Genomic DNA, 18,024 nt, shown 5'->3' with positions numbered 1-18,024 from the left:
TGTATTTTATGATTTTTTAAAGATTTGACAGAAATAAATAAAAAGTAAAAATATAAAACCACCCTCTAAAACCGCTTGAGAGGGTTATTTGACCGGTTTTGAAAAACTTAGGAGGGTAGAATATTCGGTTTTATAGCTCGGAGGATTAAGTAGACTACACTAAATAGTTGAAGAGTTATGTATACTTTTTCTTTATCAACCATGTAAGAGTACCCTATAATTTCTTCTTAAAAACATGTTGTTTTCCAACTCCCCAAAAAGGATTGAGAGAAATAATTTACCAGTACAGCACCAAACCAACAGTGCGGCGCGGGCGTGGCAGCTATAACTGGCCACGTTACGACGTTAACTCGCTACAGGACACTAGTGTCTGGTTCCGGTAGAGTATCCGAGCAATCTCATCAGTTAGGTCAGGTGGTTGCTGCTGAAAATGACCATCACGCCCTCACTCCCCGTCTCCCCGGACGCGTCTAGCCTAGCCCAGCCCAGCCCATACTGATGGGTGCCTGTGCGTGCACGACCGAGCAGCTTTGCTCCGGCATTAATGGCGGCGAGCACACCGGAAACCTGATCGGAGGCCCCACGCATCCATCAGCCTCCTGCCTCTGCCTGCCCGTCGTCGGCCAGCTACATTAACGCCGCCCTCTTAATTAAATTGCCGTCGCTCGCCTCCCGCTGCCATCCATGTCCATCGTATTCGTACTACAGTGACGCATCCTGCTTCACCCGCCCACCTCGCACGGACGGGACGGCGCACTCCAGCTCCATACAGCTCGATCGCGCGCGGTCCATGCCCGCGTACGTCGTCCATTCTACGGAGTAGCTAGCTCTCTAGTACAAAACGCCGCCTCGATCCTTCCCACCCTCCCTCACGGCTAGGCCAACTAGCTCCTGCGCAGCGCATGCCGGCCGGCGGCTCGTCGTACCTGGCGACCATGGGCCGCCGGAGCTTCTCCTACCACAGGCTCAAGAAGCTCCCCGCCGCCGCTCCCTCCTCTCCTCCCCATCCTCCCGCCACGACGACAACCCCTACCACCGGCCTCGATCAAGGAGGAGACCCGCCGTGCGCCACCGCGGCTGCCATCGAGGAGTCGTACCGGTCCTACTACCGCGCGCTGGTGGCGAGGGGGCGGCGGCCGTGGCGGGGCAGCGGCAGGCCGCGGCGCCGGCGCCTGAGGGTGTGGGGCGCCCTGGCGCGCGCGCTGCGGCGGAGGGCGGCGGCCGCCGGGGCCCGGGTGCGCGCGTCCGTCGCCAGGGTGGCGCGCCGGCTCAGGGAGGGCCGGCCCTACGTCGGGGACCTCTTCGCCGGGAACTACATGTTCCTGCAGGTGACGCCGTCGCCGACGACGACCGTGGGCGGCGGGACGCGCGGCGCCGTGGTTCCCTTCGCTGAGTACTACTACGGCTGTAAGGCCAGGGCCAGGGCGGAAGCCGGCGACGGCGCGGTGCAGATGCACCCTGCTGTTGCTGCTGCTGCTGCTGCGGTGCTCTACAAGGTGTAGCGTGCAGCTCGCACTGCTTGCTGGCTGCTGGTTCCATTGCATGCGTGATGTCAAAACAGCGATAAAATCATCCTGTGTTGTGCACTAGAGTCACCGATGTATGTAGACTTCACTTCCACTGGCCTGATGGTTTGGAAATTAGTGTTCAAATATGGGTAAATAAATGTTGTTGCTCAAGGTTGGATTGGAAATTGGGTTAGTTTTTTTTTTCCGCCAGTGCTTGTTGTTGAAGGCTCGTAGGCCCAAGTGGCCATTATACCAGATTGCAATGCCAGTACTGCACCCAAAATAAAGAACTCATTCGGTCCTTTGGTAGCGCTACAGTTCAAAAATTTAATACCTATTTTTAGTTTTTTGAACAACAAACCTAAACACTCTCTGTAAATAGGCCTCGAAGAGAGAGGATATACAAATTTGAGTTATGTCTCTCCTAATATCTAAAATGGATCTTCCGTATAGGTATGCTATAGGTATTGTGTTGAAAACCCATTTTATGTTTGCGTTTCCAAATGAGTCTTCTATTCGATATAGCCTAAGTATGATGAAATGGGAATGGTGCTTGTGGGCAGATAGAGAGAGCCATTGTCTGACTGCTTAGGCCATGTTTAGTTCACCCCAAAAACCAAAAAGTTTTCAAGATTTCCTGTCATATCGAATCTTTCGGCATATGCATGAAGCATTAAATGTAGATAAAAATAAAAACTAATTGCACAGTTTAACTATAAATCACGAGACGAATCTTTTGATTCTAGTTAGTCTATGATTGGACAATATTTGTCACAAACAAACGAAAATGCTACAGTAACGAAATCTAAAATCTTTTCGCATCTAAACAAGGCCTTAGTTTAACTGACAAATAGCCAGCTGATGGATGGTAATTTTACACACGTGTGTGACTCGCCTAGCTCTTTGGCGCTAGGGGAAGAGTTTTGTAGGAATTGTCCATATGTGTGCATGGACAAGGAGGAGGTAGCGTGTTTTGGTGGCGGGCGACGGCATTCGTCCCGCTCCCGCCCGCGCCCCAGCGTTCAGCAACCGCGTCTCGCTTCGCCGAGATGCCGGCGGCACCCTTAGCTAGCGGACTCAAGATGCATCTCGGAATCGAACACCTTGGGAGGGGCATGCCTGACTCAGGCAAGGTTCTCAGGCCACGAAACAATAATGCAAGGAGCTCTCAGGCGCCGGCGTCCGAATCCGATTTCGGACGCGGTCAGTGTCGCGGGTCGGTGTTAGCGACGACTAATGAGTCTGACTGGTAGTTAGCGGACGGGATGGCTTGATTGCAAAACAACGATAAATAGACCGACTCATCTGCTTCCCAACCATTCATGTTCATCCATCCAAACTCCGCGCTGCTGTTGCCGACTTGGGCACGCACCCGTCTGCGGCTGCCACCAAAAGAGCTAGGCTCTTCATCACATCACACACATAATCAGGTGTCTTCGCCACCAGGCCACAGCTACCGGATCCACTGGCGCCCACGTCCACGGGCGGGCCATGGCACACCCATTCCGAGTTGTTCCTGTCCTGCTGGCTGCTGCGCCACCTCATATCCTAACCGCTTCATTACTCATCTCCAGGACATCAAAAACATGTTATGTTCTGTCCAGCCATCAAAATCATCCATGCTGCTTCTAGTGCCCCCACTAACCATGTCCTGAACTTCCTCAGAACATGGGGGCGCCACCGCGTCAGTGACCATGGATCGTTTTGACGCGGCAATAAATCACAGTAAACCACAGCGAATTCTAGCATGAAAACTGGCTATCAGTTAGAGGAGGTAACAATTAAATGAATCGGCAAGTCTTTGTGTACAAGTGATTCTGATCAAGGTACAAACTGCTGCTACGGCCTATGGCTGCTGCAATGAATTACACGAGGTGACGAATCTCCAAGAATGTGAATTGAACAAAAGAGGGTACACGGTCTCTCCACAGGCCCTGGTCTCACTAGCTGCCTGAGGGGGTAGGGGAGCAGAGGAAACAATGTGGTGACGGTCAATTATCCGACAAATATGTACCAAGGACCGGATGGCGTGGTATGGTCATAACAGCTGCTGCCTTTTTGTCAATAAGGTTTACTGTGCTTGTTGTTGTTTTCTCTCTTGAGTTGTACTTTGAGTTTTTTACCGCCTAATTGGTACCCATTCATCCTATTGATGGCTGCCTGTGCAGAGGTAGGAGAATCGTAGCTCACAAAACCTGCATCCAGGTTATATGAATCGGTTAGCAAAGTTAGCAGGCTGTGCACTGGAAGATATAGAGGGTGGGAGATTTTACCGAAGCATTTGCTGACACCCGTTGCTTTGTCTACAAACACCTTAGCACTTAGTACTCTACCAAAACTCTGAAAGGCACTGGAAAGCTCTTGGTCACCATAGTCTTGTGGGATATGGTAAATAAATAGATTGGCTCCAGGAGGACCTGTAGCATGATAATTAGGTTACATTGCTTTTAAAACACAAAACAGTATCAGTTATAAAAGTGGTAGACAAATTAATTGATTGTATAATGGGTTATGGTCCTTATGGATTTTGATAGCACAGCTATTATAATAAGGGCTACCAATCATTTTTGTCCTACGTACTGAAGTGCATTATTGCAAAACAAAAGATCGTGCACGTCATGCTAGAAAATGTATGACATGTTTACTAGAAAACTTAACATAGACTTGAGAGACAAAAAGTACATGCTAATGACTACATCAACTCTCTAGCAAATAATCTTTCTCCCTTTGCACATAATAGACATACATAGAGTATCGAATGTGGCTAACCTTCAACCTGTCCACCGGCATTGCTGCTGGGACTAGAAGAAATGGCGGAATTGGCATTCGAATTTGGAACTTTAATTGAAATTGAATTGTGAGAATTTCCAAAAGGACGATTGTTCATGGGACCACCAGGATATGACCCAGGATACTGCATACCAGGGATAGCAGGATAAGGGCTCCCTAACTGCATTGCAAAGGACCTTTGAACTGAACTGGGAGACAGTTCAGGATTGACTCCTCTTATCGAGTTCCCTTGATTAAGAGGTTGAACCATATTCTGGAAGGGGCCTTGATTTTGCATAGGAGATAAAGGGTACTGCATAAGTCCATATGTCCCTGGTGGCTGCACAGGAAATAAAACACACTACAATTAATTCACTGTTGATCATCGTTTACGGCAAAGATTCTGTTTTTTGGAGTTTCCACTCATAACATGTATTATTTAAGAATCAATATATAATGTCAAAGGGAGTAAAGCTAAGAGTTTCAAAAATTTGAATGGATAGATCTTTTCCGTTTGCAACATATGTTCACCAAAGAACAAGCAGGAAGCAATCCAAATAGGTGATATGTTATCGGTGAGAAGAACAGAAGTTAACAAATCATATGTTCTGAACAGGATTGGTGGAGACAATTTGTGAAGAAAAAAACCTTTGAAAGCAGAATACCATTAGAGTGCTGCCCTTGGTAGAACTATTAAGCATTTTCTATGATATATGGTTGCAAAATGTAAAGAAGGCTAAAGGAACAGCAGAAGACACCTGATAGCCAAATCCATTGTATTGAGGCATATATCCCATCTGTAAAGCTCCAAATACTGAAGACTGCTGCATTGGACTTGCACTGGGCATATTAGATAGCTGTAACTGAGCCTTTTGTGCTTTCCGAGCCTGCCTTTCCTTTTCTGTATCGGCCCATTTGACAACCAACGGCACACTAGAACCCTACAAAATATATTTGAGCTTGTTGGAATATTTAGGGAAAAAAACATGGGTTTCCTAAAGAAATGCAGAAAATTCATATGGTAAGTGTCAAATAGGCTATCTGAAAATGCAAAAAGAACTGTAATTCATATATTATATACACATTGAATAATAACAATATAATAATTAAACAGCCATAAAATTCAGGCTTTGCCGCATTGCCAGCTATTCATGGCACCATATGGAAGTTAGAATGTAAGTCAGGTAGGATTCTCGCTCAGAAAAACAATCAGGTAGGATTTGCTAGGAAAATTCAGGACAACTTAAGAAATTAAGGTTGAGTGTGAATAGATTTGCATACTTAGATAATCAAACTAAATTTAATAATTGCAGAAGTGGCTGAAAACAGGGTGGCTACAAAAGTCCTGAATGGCATCATTTTGGAGTTATATATATTGGACTAGAGTGAACATAAATTGTTACTTATATCCGAACTCATTTTTGACATACCTCTATTTTGTGCTTCCCGTTTAGAGCTTCAATAGCTGCCAATGCTTGATCTTTTGTTTGATATTTAATGAAGGCACAGCCAGCTGCAAAGAGCAAAGTTAACTGACAATATACACTTGAGGCAATGCTTATCATTCTATTGATAAGGAAAGCAACTTTTCTGCAGGTTATTACCTTTGCTTGTTTGTTGTGAACCTCTCAAAATTTGCAAATCCTTGACATTCCCATATTTGGAAAACAAATCAGTCAACTCAGTGTCTGTAACATTTTTCGGAAGCATTCCAATGAAAAGCTTATGTTCTGGAAGTCATGACAAGTATAAATATGAGTGCACTGTTTGGATATCCCCACACAAAATCACTGGCAAAGAGAAAGTTCTACTTAAACAGTAAACATACCCAGCCTCTCCAACTCTCCATCAGCATATTTTACTTGCAAAGGACTTGATGCCTGAGTTAAAGAGAAAGAAGAGTGTAATCGGACTCTCAAAGCAGAGACAAATATACAAGATATGTATTTGATGAGTGTCTAGAAAAGTGTCACCAATATCACCATATCCAAACAAGGCATCAAAAGTGTAGCTAACTCCTAACTGGTTATATGACTACAAGAAAATACTAGTATCCACGTTTACCAACTATAAGGCATTTTAAATTTTGTCCATCCACGATATATAGATCTCTAACAACCAAGACCTGACAGCATGCTTTGTATCACCATCCTCATTTGGTGAATGAACTTTTGCCTCTGTTAGTGCTAGTCACATTGAAATGATGCAGTGTTACTTCATATCTGAACAAAGAACGCATCTTAGCAGGAGTGGGATTAGATATGTAGTCACTCTCTGATGCAATTCATTGTGCACCATAATAACAAACATTCAAGAAGATACACATCGTCAAAAGCAATATATTTCTATTGTAACTGATGCTAGTTGAGACAGAATCATGCATTTTCATGTACCTAATCCAGAGACTTTATTCATACCCAACTGTTGCAGTGACCTAAAAGTGTGGTCATGTTTTATATGACAGAGGCCGCAATTGACCACACCCAGAGTTTGGTTTTCCATATCGATTTTTCTGTTTGGTTCAGAGCCACAGTTAGGTGTGTGCCAGAAAATTGAAGCTACAAAAAGTTGATTTTGCATACCAAGATAGATGCTAAAGTGTTATGGCCACTCAGTGGTCTAATTTCTGTTAGGTGTGCCACGTCAGAGACAAGCCTAGGCCATTATATGGTTGGTGACCAGAATCAGTATTCAGCTGTCATAGTCATAGACCCAACTTGTTCCCTAAAAGAGCATTTCATTTGCTACTTGCAGCATGCCAAGCAATGCAGGCTCCAACCAAACATAAAATTTGTCAGTTGGCTTAGATATTTTGACTAGTTTAGGATTACACTGCAGAGGACTGAGAAAAGAACTTCCTCTTGAATCTTGTCTATTAATTGGCACCAAAAATTGCAACTAAAGCATTCATATTACCCCCAGGTAAGTATATGCTCCTTCAACATGCTTTATCAACATTCCTGCATTTGGCTGGACCATGAATTGGAATCTCTAGTATTCCTCCTATCCTACATAAGACTAACTCATTCCGCAGCTTACAATGTTGGAAACCGCAGACATTATGCTTCTAGGAATGAGGCTAAACTGACTAGCTTGGATAAATATCATAATAGCAACCTGCAGACCAGCCTTACAGAAGATGTATTTTACATTACATTCATAATCCATGTCTGCAATGGTTTGTCAAATTATCCTACTCAAAGTAACAAAGAAAAGATTTAGCCAACCTAAAGGCTACTCATGAAGGGTTGTTGCATTACATGTGTATTTGTTTTGTCTACTTAGCATTCTCTTAAAAGCACTACTATGTATCTGCACTAGGAAACAGATTCCGAGCAACTTCATTCAGCAAGAACTCATTCAAGAGAAGTTAAAGTGCACATTCCTCTTATTGGATACACAAGAAAGAAAGAAAAAACGATCGCCACTGGGCTTGACACTATTTAGATATATCCTTGAAATCAGAAATGAAACAATCCCCAGAGAATCTACAAACTGAGAATGGGTTCATGTCTTGCAATTATTTGCACACACCTATTAGTGGTTAGAAGTTGGAGCCCAAAATTTTAAACAAACCCAATTCAAAAATTTTGAACCGACAACCAAAGTCGCAGTCACTAATTTCAGTTTCTCTAAAGTGCCCCACGAAAGACTCATCTGATCCCATCCCACCGGACAGCCAAAAGCAAACATTAGCTGACAATGTGGCCCCTGCCAACCAGATTATGGGATACTTTCATAATTAGCAATCCAGAAGGAGCTAAAGGTGCTACAGTGGGTTCAGTTACTGACAATTCCACCTAGGCAGTTGGCAAGAAGGAACCTGCTACCAGAACAAGATCAGTAGAATGCTCGGCATACCCCAGAGAGTGTGCGCTTGTTGTGGTAGGCATTCACCGCCTTGTCAGCTTCCTCCCTTGACGGGCATATGACGAAGCAGCACCCTGCATTATGTTCAGAGCATGTAAAACTAAAGTGAAATCGAGAAGCAGATGGGCAAAATGAGAAACACAGTCAGGCTGGAGCAGAACAAGGTGAAGGAAATAGCATAGAAGTGCGAAATTATAGCATGTCAGTGTGTAACGTAACAAATAGGTTTCAGGCGAAACAGGGTAGTTTTTCTAATTCTAGTTATGCAGAAACGCCAACGCCAACTAAATTTCCGCATCAGAAATGCCAACGCCAACCAAATTGCCATCTGAAGCAAGTTTACCTGAGAACCCAAACCAAGCAGCTAAATATAGCACAGATTCCACACAATTACGGCACATTTAAGCCTGCATTGCTCGAAAACAAGCTGAAGCCACAGCAGAGACGCATACTTTTTTTTTCGACATATATATTTTACAAAAATCCAAAATGAAAATATGGAGGGAGCCAACAGAAAATGATTTCAAAAACAGAAATGGCAAAGGAAGAGATTCAAAAACACACAATGGAGCAAATACATACACTACGCTAACACAATTCAGGCCTAGCACACTCGAATCCATGCTGAAACCCCAACAACCAGAGGACTCGACGCGAGATCTCCCCGCAGCATTGCAGCAAATCGATCCCCCACATGCAGAAAAAACCAAGCCAAAAACGCTAGCACAGATTTGTCTAACCAAAAAGCTCAGATTCCTCCGACCGTGCGGCATTGCTCCCCAAACCCGAGCGAAGCAAAACCACCTCGGAGCGAGCACTCGAGCTCAAGGCGCGAGCGAGGGAACAGCGCGGCAGGCATTGCAGCGAATCGAGCGAGAGCAGACGCGGGGGAGGGAGGGTGGCGAGCCCAGATCCGGGGCCAGGCAGATCCGCACCTCGGGAGACCTTGGTGACCTTGTCCTTGATGACGGTGACCTCGTCGACGGCGGCGACCTCGCGGAACATGGCGAGCAGGTCGGCCTCGGTCATGTGCTTAGGCACCTGGCCCACGAAGAGCTTGACGCTCTTCTCCTCCTCGCCGCCCTCGTTCCCTCCTCCTCCGCCTCCTCCTGCCTCCCCCGCAGACGCCGCGGCCTTGTCCCCGTCCTCCGCCATTGGACGCTCTGCCTCCTGCTCCAGCCGCTGCTGCTAGGGTTTCCGCCGCAGGCTTGCTTGTCGCTGGCGCCGCTGCGCGGGTCGGGTCGCCTCCGCCTCGTCGCTGCGGGCGGTTGCGCTGCCAACAATTGTTTTTGGGTTTAGGTGGTGGAGGAGGTGATGGAGTTGGAGGCGGAGGCGGAGACGGAGCAATTTATTATTATAATATAATATAATATAATATAATATAATATAATATAATATAATATAATATAATATAATATAATATAATATAATATAATATAATATAATATAATATAATATAATATAATATAATATAATATAATATAATATAATATAATATAATATAATATAATATAATAATTAATGCCTAATGGATATGCATGCAGCAGTTGGTGACTCCCCTACTTTTTTTTTTTTTGAACCTGAGACTACCCTACTTGCTGCAATCATGACTTCAGCCTCCTCCTTCCATACTCTACTCTCTCCCACATTTTGGTGGTTTTTTTTTATTTCTGTTTGTTTTGGGAGACAAACATGGAGGTTGTCTTCCCTACCTTGCTGCAACGGTTTCATGCATTTGCCTTTTTTTTTTATTTCTGTTTTCCTTTATATATTCGTCGTCAAGAAAGAAAGTGCTTGGATTTTTATTTAAGTACGGATGTTCATATACATGTATACACATATATTTTCTCTATATCCTTCTAAAAAACATATATTTTAGTACTCAGTTTAGAATCCATATCTGATGCAAGCATGCTGTTATTACTCCTCCTCCTCCTCTCTCTCTCTCTCAGTATAATTAGCGGAGTAGGTAAACACGTGTGACGGGTCAATCTTTGTCCACCGGTTTTTACCGTGAGAGGGAACAGTGACAAGACCTGCACATGCGTAGCACTCATGACCACTTCAAATTCAACACATTGATGTAATTTTCTTGGAATGAAAAAAAAGGAACGATTGTAAATCCACCACTAGATGAGCTAAAATATTCATGGTCTCTATTTAAGCCCCAATAGCTAAATATAGATGCCCAGGCTAAAAACATTACTCCAACAGGGCCCCTACTCCAGACCCCATATTTGGCTGGCCACCCATATTTCTCCCCCAGACCCCATTCTTGTTGGCCCAACAGGGCAGCCCCCATTCTCCATCGCGTGTTCTAGCCCCAGCGCATGCTCCCTCTCTCTCTCTACCCTTGCATATGCATGACACCCTACGGTAACCGGCTCGATATTCTAATTGTGTCCACGTCCAAAGAAGGAAGAAAGAGGAAGAAGAAAAATACACTGACGAGTGGGTCCCTTCTGTCATTCTCTCTGGAATAGGTTTGGAGGCTCAAATTTAGGTGCTACTGTTGGAGTTGAAGCAAAAAAGTTGAGTCCCAAGAAGTAGTGAGAGCACCCAAATTAAAAATAGGAGCCTAGTTTTCGAGTTGCTCTTATAGCCCTGACCGGCTAAGCTGGCTGACTCCTCGACATGATAGAGGTGTGCTTAATCTGATATGGTCAATAATTGAACTCTCCTTTTATCTTATTATGCAGCATGAGTGCTCGAGGAACGAAATAAAACACTGGAGCTAGCTACTATTAACCAACCAACCATGGCCTTGTTTAGTTCACCCCGAAATCCAAAAAGTTTTCAAGATTTCCCGTCACATCGAATCTTGCGGCACATGCATAAAACATTAAATATAAACGAAAACAAAAACTAATTACACAGTTTGTCTGTAAATCGTGAGACGAATCTTTTGATCCAAGTTAGTTCATGATTAGACAATATTTATCAAATAAAAATGAAAGTGCTACAGTAGCGAAATCTGAATTTTTTTTCGGAACTAAACAAGGCCCATGTGAAAAGAAAAATAAAGACTTTGAAATCTGTTCATTCACTCCTTGCCTCTTGGTGTGTCACTTGAGCAGTTGAGCTGTTCATGATAGTAGTATATGGGCCTGTTCATTGGTTTCAGGTTAGTTTTTTTTAGGAAATCATTTCAGGTTAGTAGTAGTATAATAATAAACAGTGATGTCAGTTTGGGTGCGAAACAAAAAAGGAAAACCTGGGTTCCACCGCGGCCTGGCAGATGGTAACAAAGGGTGACACTGGACCCAAGGAATGAATGGTGGACAAGGACATGGGGACCTGAGGAAAGAAGAAAGAACAAGAGAAGAGACGAGTGGCTTGGCAACTGGAGTGGAAAGAAGGAACCCTCGCTGTCCCTGTCCATCCTCCCACAACAGAGCTGGCATGTCTCTGCTCCTCCAACTCCATCCATCTCAGCGTCAATGAGCTTTTGCTCGTGGTCGGGTCTGGTCCTCCTCTCGACCCCTCATCCTCTGCTCCGCAGGTCCAGGAGGACACATCTGAGACAAGAGAGGGACATCAGATCAGGTGTTAACACACGCGAGATTTGGACGTCAAATTACTGCAGGATCAAATCAAACCAGTTTGGGGTTGGGACTAGGATTAGCCGACTAGGTCTAGGAACCCCGTGATCATTACTGTACCAGTACTAGTTACTCTACATGCTGCTCCCTCCATCCAAATTAAAACGTAGTTATGAGGTTTGTATTGATCAATTTTTTCCTAAATTTAATTTAACTATGTCTATAGAAAATTTTAGTAATATTTACATCTCTTAATAAATTTATTATAGAAATACCTTCAGTGATTCATCTAGTGATACTAATCGCGTAAATATTAAATATTTTCTTATATATATTTAGATTCAAAGTTAAAATTGTTTGACCTTTTAGAAAGTGAGAACAACATTTTTATAGGATGTTAAAAAAATGACAGGACCGTGGGTGCCTATGACTTCGCTACATGATTAGAGAGAAGATGTGGATGTCCGATAACTAGCTACTCCCAACCATGAAAACGAGATGGATTTTTATGTTCACTAATTAAGATGCAAACTAAAAAAAGATGACGTGGCACTCCAATTAAAGCAGATAGATGAGGAAATGGTTTACAGGAACCATATACACGATAACCATGATATAAAAGAGATGTGATTGGTAGATGATAAAGAAAAAGAAAACATGTGTTGCAAAAAGAATATTCTATAAAAATTATCTATTGGGACATAGATTTTATATGTAGTGTCTATATAAATTAGTATGCATAGACCTAATTGTGTTTTTTAGCGTTGGTCCTAATATTTTTTTTGTTACTCTCATAGTGTAAAAATAATATAATTCTAAATTCAATATAAGCCAAACTTTCTTAGGTTTGACAAATAAAGTTTTAAAAAATAGTATCAAATATTTATGAGCCTGTTTGGTTGACATCCAAGTTTTGTCATGCTAAAGATTTGGCAAGCTAAAGTTTGGGCAAAAACATTGTCATAGATTTGGCAAGCCAAATGCAAGAGTTTAGTATGTTTTGGTAGCAAAACCAAATAATAGCAAAAATTATGGCTTGCCAAATCATTGACATGCCAAATTTTGGAGAAGCAAATCAATTAGGTCCTATATTTTTGAATAGGTACACTATATAAAATATATTCTATACTAATCTAATAATATTTATTTGGTCTCATAAATATTACATGCTAGTACTTTATATGTTTGATCAAGTTTAAACTTGTTATATCATATTCTTCTGAAAGTGAGAATCACATTTCTTTTTCGATGGAAGGAGTACAAAGAAGAAGAGGGGGACCGAAAAAGGCAGATAACAAACATTACGGTATGGAGGGGGGTGGGCTAGAAGGTCAGGATTAGACTCTAGATGGCTTGCTTGATCTGCTTTTTGATGATGCCATGGAAGTGTAATAAATAAACAGTAGGGCGCAGATGAGATGTGTCTGAATGATTTGGGGCACAGGGTACAGGTACAGACCCAAAGCTCGGATTGGAGGACGCCCCTTTAAGTTTCTTTCATGATGCTTACACTTGGTACTACTAGGTTTTTATCAAAGCTGATGATAGTAGATACGATGGATGGATTATTAGTGCTTGCTCCTGCTCGATCTGCATGTTCATGAGGCTCAGGTGACGGCATAATATGCAGGCTCGCGTGGTGAGAATGAATGCGGTGTCTCCGTGTCACTCTCAGTCTCAGTTGGTAACTACACATGATATACACATGTTAAAAATCTTGCTATTGACATGCACGTCGCGTAGCCCGCTTGTGGCAACTCGCCACGGATCGGCGTCCGAGGGGTGCATCTGACACGCCCTTAGCCTCTCAACTTCTCAATACGCGTAGTACTTCAAAAAAAATAACGCGTAGTACACAGAACAAAGTCAACATATATATAGTCCGACTTCCATACGGACTAAATCTGACTACTATAGCATTTGTGTTTTAGTTCTTATTTTTTAAAATTTGACTACTATAGCATTTTTATTTTATTTGACAATTAGTGTTCAATTATGGACTAATTAGACTCAAAAGATTCATCTCATAGATTACATGTAAACTGTATAATTAGTTATTTTTTAATCTATCCATGCATACGTCCGCCCAAAAATTGGATGTGATAGAACGAAAAGAAACTTTTTAGAACTAAACATGGCCTAAACCATATTGCACATAGCATTAAATATGGTCCTAGGATTTATTTGATTTAATTAAATAAAATATGGCCCACGAGACTGAGCGTTCCAATGAAAATCTAAGACCCACTGAATCACTGATGTTTTAGTACATCATTAATGCTATGTATACAAAGATTTAGCCTATTTTGCACTAACAGACTTTCAATACTTGCATCAGCAGGGTTCTTCCACTTCAACAAAACCTGGAGTGGAATATTCTACTGTTAGAGATCTTGCAAATGTCATGGGACTTTAAGCAAAACTGATCTACTTCTGCATATAAATAAAGCATGTTAGGATAATCACTAAGAAATGCATTGCTTTCATGTGCTAGGGAACATAGCCTCATTGTTTTCAAAATAGCAAATGAAATTTGGAGCTAGACTACGAATTTAATTATTTAGGACAAAATTCTATCAAGCAGGAACAAAAAAACCATTCAGAACAGAAAAGTATTAAACTGAACATGTTGTCCTTCACCATCTCAAACAAGGTACGTCATAGCACTAGGGATCACCAGCGAAGTGAAACCATTAAACCTTCAATTGCTTTCCTGGGAGTCTTTGAAGCCAAGGTCAATGCAAAGAATCGGTTGCCGCCTTTGCCAGATTTCTTTGTGCTATAATTTGAGAAATCTGCTTGAGGAAAGCCTCCTCAATGTGGAAAATGGATAGATAGGAAATATTAGAACTACTTTACAACTAGAAGGAACCTACTGGAATTGCTTATACAGAAGAACAAATAAAAAAGCTTGGTAAATCCCTCACTAATGCAGTGTGACAACACTGCAATAAATTCATCACATCAGAAGTGCACAAAACTAGAACTGGCACTGTACCATCAATAGGGATATTTAGGAATCCTAAAACCCCATACAATGGATCTGCAGCGATAAAATTTACACCAAAATGTCTCAAATCCATTGCTGGTCACAAATTACAATTCCTAGTACCACAATAATAATGTCCCTCTAGTTACCATGTACAGCAGAAGGATAGAAAGAGTGTACAAGTTTCTACTCTTAAGCTGGCCAAATTAGCTAACTAGATAGACAATTACCAGATTACACAATTATCAGATCAGTGGATGGAAATAAGAAATGGTTGACAAAGCAACCATTAGTAGTGTCCCAATGATCACTTTAATATTTCTAGCGATAGAAGCAGTGTAAGTTTCTATCTGAAGCTGTATAGATTTATTGCTTAAGAAACATTTTTTAATGGGACATTGACATGGTAGCATGGTGGAAATTTAAAGAGTACAAGTTATACTAACAGAATTTAAAGAGTACAAGTTATACTAACAGAACAGCAAACTAGACTATGCTTAAAACAGAGAAAAATAGTTCATGGGGCCATTGAGCTTTGGTTGTCACTAAGGCATTGAAAAGGAAAATTAGTTCAGCACAAACCTTGGTTCAAGGGTCAGCTATAGAAAGGAAGAACTTGCACTTCTTCCTCTCTGCAAGTCAATCAACCAGATATCTGCCAAACAAGAACCACCGTTACTACAACAGTGATCAACACTGAGTTTATTATTCACGTGATACATAAAAGAGGCACAGTTTGAAGGACCTTAGATAAATATAACCCCACAGAAGCCACAAGGGAGCTGAGGCCCGTGCCGCAGCCCGGGGTGCACGCTGTTGCCCAGGGTGCGAGTCGCCGCCTTGGAGCCAGGCCACCGTCGTCTTGGGGCCACACCATCTCAGGCCCGGGTGTGTCACATGACAGAATACAAATGATGTAAAGGAACTAAAATAGTTACCTTCTATATCTGCAGAAGTGGTTCTAGAGATGCCAACAAAACATGCATCAGTATACTGGTGGATAAAACTTTCACCAATAATCGTTGCATGAACACTCATAATCTTTGAAGTGATGAAACCTATTGTTGTCCCGCACAATTATCTCCCTACCAACAATACCAGATATGAATTTAAAAGCCCGGTGACAATCTACACAAATTCGCAGATTCTTCATGATCCTTATAGGTACACCAGGTGGTATACATATCAATCCGAACGCCAGAGCAAGCTTTTCACTGTGTTGAAACACCTCTGATTCTTTCTCTTCTTCCTCAAGATCATAGAGAGCATATTGTGTGTCTGGCATGTAGCCAGCACCTTGCATTTGCCCTTTGAGCTTGGCCAATAATGCCTGGATCTCACTATTCATCTCATGTGTTGTGTCCTTAGCCTGGAAAACATGGACAATATTTTTCCATGTGATCCAACTGCGCCCTGGGTCTTTCTTGATTCCAACATTCTTCATCTCCTTCCTTACATCTGTTGCTTCTGCCCACCTGGAGCAATTCAAAACTTACATTAAATCCAAAGCACAATTTATTGAAAGAAGGGTATTTAAGTTACTTTACCTGCCAGCAGATGCAAGCATGTTTGAGAGCAGAACATGATTGCCCGAGTCCTGAGGATCAAGTTCAAACAACTTTTCAGCAGCAACCCTTCCTAGCTCTGTCTTCCCATGCATCTTGCATCCCCCAAGTAGTGCTCCCCAGACAGAAATGGAAGGTCTCATTGGCATCCCCTGTATGATCTCATAAGCTTGCTCTTCCATTCCTGCACGACCAAGCAAGTCCACCACGCAAGCATAATGCTCAATTCTTGGTTCAATCCCAAACCTCTGCTTCATTGTCTGGAACAACTCATACCCTTCCTTTGTCAAACCTCCTCTGCTGCAGGCCGTGAGAACATTGACAATTGTGATGTAATTAGGTGCTGTTTCTCGACCCATTATCATTTCATCAAACACTGCAAGTGCATTCCAAGCATCACCAATATGAGCATAACCCCCTATCATTGCATTCCATGTGACAAGATTTCGCTGAGGCATCTCGAAAAATACTTGCTCAGCATCTTGGATACCACCACACTTCCCATACATGTCAACCAACGCACTAGCAACAAAAATATTTGCATCAATGCAGGAACGGGCAGCAACTGCATGCAGAGCACGCCCAAGGTCAAGTCCTAGCAGACCCGCACAAGTGGTGAGCAGACTGGAAACCATGAAGTCAGTCGGCTCTTCCCCAGCTCTCCTTGCACCCAAGTACACCAAGAAAGCCTCCTCCTCTGCCCCATTCTGCGCATACGCAACAACCATAGAACACCAGGACACGCTATTCCGAACTCCCATCCCATCAAACACCAACCTGGCCTTCCCCATGCATCGACACTTCCCATAAAAGTCCACCATAGAATTGGACACGGACACATCCTTGTCAAAGCCGCACTTGGCCACAAAACCATGGAACTGCTCCCCAAGGGACAGGCACGTCATGCCAGCGCACGCGTTGAAGAACGCGCAGACCGAGACCACGTTCGGCATCCCACCAGCCCCCCGGAGCCCAAAGTAGGCCTCCACCGTCTCGATGGGCCGGCCGTCGAGCACCGCGTTCGTCATGACCGCGTTCCAGGCGACCACGTTCCTGTTGGGCATTTCGTCGAACAGGCGGCGCGCCAGAGCGAGTCGGCCCGTCTTGAAGTACATGTCCAGCGCGGCGCACGAGACGAAGGCGTCGTCGGGAAGGTAGCCGAACCTGAGCGCGAGGGCGTGCACCTGCGGCCCGACGGCCGCGGCGCAGCGCGGCGGCGCGGAGGCGGCGGCCTTGAAGGCGGAAGGGAAGGTGAAGTCGTTGGGGCGGAGGCCGAGGCGGAGCATGGCGGCGAACGCCGAGAGCGCCTGGAGCGGGCGCGCGTGCTGCGCCGCGCCCGAGATGAAGGCCGTGTAGGACACTACGGTGGGGCTGGGGTCCGCGGCCAGCGCAGCGGCGGCGGCGCCCGGGAGGTCGAGCTTGGAGTAGAGGTTGACGAGGTGCGCACAGATGAAGGGCGGGAGGGCCGGAGCCAGCAGCCTCAGCGCGCGCGCGTGCGCCGCTCGGCCGAGCCGCGGGGACCGGGAGGCGATCGCCGCCTCGACCGCGCCCGCTAGGAGCTGCGGGTCGACCGCCACTGCGGCGGCGGCGGCGCGACGCATTTGGCGCTGGGGCTGGAGCTTGCCTTGCGCCCTTGGCCCTTGCCCTGTCTGGCTGTCTCCGCATACGTGGAGGTGGAGGTGGGCCGCCACGCCCTTTTTGGGTCCACAGACCTACACGGAGCCGAAGCTTTAGCAAGACCGGCGGCTTTCCTAACTGCACCCCACGGTTCGCGCCAAAAT

At 44.2% G+C, this 18,024-nt stretch overlaps 3 protein-coding genes across 9 annotated transcripts; 1 reads left to right on the top strand and 2 right to left on the bottom strand.

The window, feature by feature from the left end:
* Positions 252 to 1,809, top strand: LOC8081317. The gene has a single exon (XM_002459024.2). The coding sequence runs from the start codon at positions 903 to 905 to the stop codon at positions 1,500 to 1,502; it is 600 nt and encodes a 199-aa protein (XP_002459069.2). The 5' UTR covers positions 252 to 902; the 3' UTR covers positions 1,503 to 1,809.
* On the bottom strand, positions 3,249 to 9,462 carry LOC110434187 (RNA-binding protein BRN1-like). Its single transcript, XM_021457988.1, has 9 exons — positions 9,083 to 9,462; positions 8,139 to 8,221; positions 6,106 to 6,157; positions 5,882 to 6,007; positions 5,708 to 5,790; positions 5,036 to 5,218; positions 4,278 to 4,617; positions 3,782 to 3,925; positions 3,249 to 3,703 (listed from the first exon to the last, which is right to left on the bottom strand). Exons 1-9 carry the CDS (start codon positions 9,300 to 9,302, stop codon positions 3,570 to 3,572), a joined length of 1,365 nt encoding a protein of 454 aa, XP_021313663.1. The 5' UTR covers positions 9,303 to 9,462; the 3' UTR covers positions 3,249 to 3,569.
* Positions 13,851 to 18,011, bottom strand: LOC8081315 (pentatricopeptide repeat-containing protein At4g14850). Of its 7 annotated transcripts, none has more exons than XM_021456758.1 (4): positions 16,226 to 18,011; positions 15,424 to 16,153; positions 14,311 to 15,333; positions 13,851 to 14,052 (listed from the first exon to the last, which is right to left on the bottom strand). In XM_021456758.1, exons 1-2 carry the CDS (start codon positions 17,842 to 17,844, stop codon positions 15,688 to 15,690), a joined length of 2,085 nt encoding a protein of 694 aa, XP_021312433.1. In that variant the 5' UTR covers positions 17,845 to 18,011; the 3' UTR covers positions 13,851 to 14,052; positions 14,311 to 15,333; positions 15,424 to 15,687. The 7 variants fall into 7 exon arrangements, with proteins under 7 accessions (XP_021312433.1, XP_021312435.1, XP_021312434.1 ...); XM_021456760.1 differs by having other exon boundaries at positions 14,330 to 15,333; XM_021456759.1 differs by having other exon boundaries at positions 13,851 to 14,499; positions 15,261 to 15,333.

The sequence above is a fragment of the Sorghum bicolor genome, chromosome 3, assembly GCF_000003195.3.
Source record: "Sorghum bicolor cultivar BTx623 chromosome 3, Sorghum_bicolor_NCBIv3, whole genome shotgun sequence".
Classification (NCBI taxonomy): domain Eukaryota; kingdom Viridiplantae; phylum Streptophyta; class Magnoliopsida; order Poales; family Poaceae; genus Sorghum; species Sorghum bicolor.
This window is presented reverse-complemented; position numbering and strand designations above follow the sequence as displayed.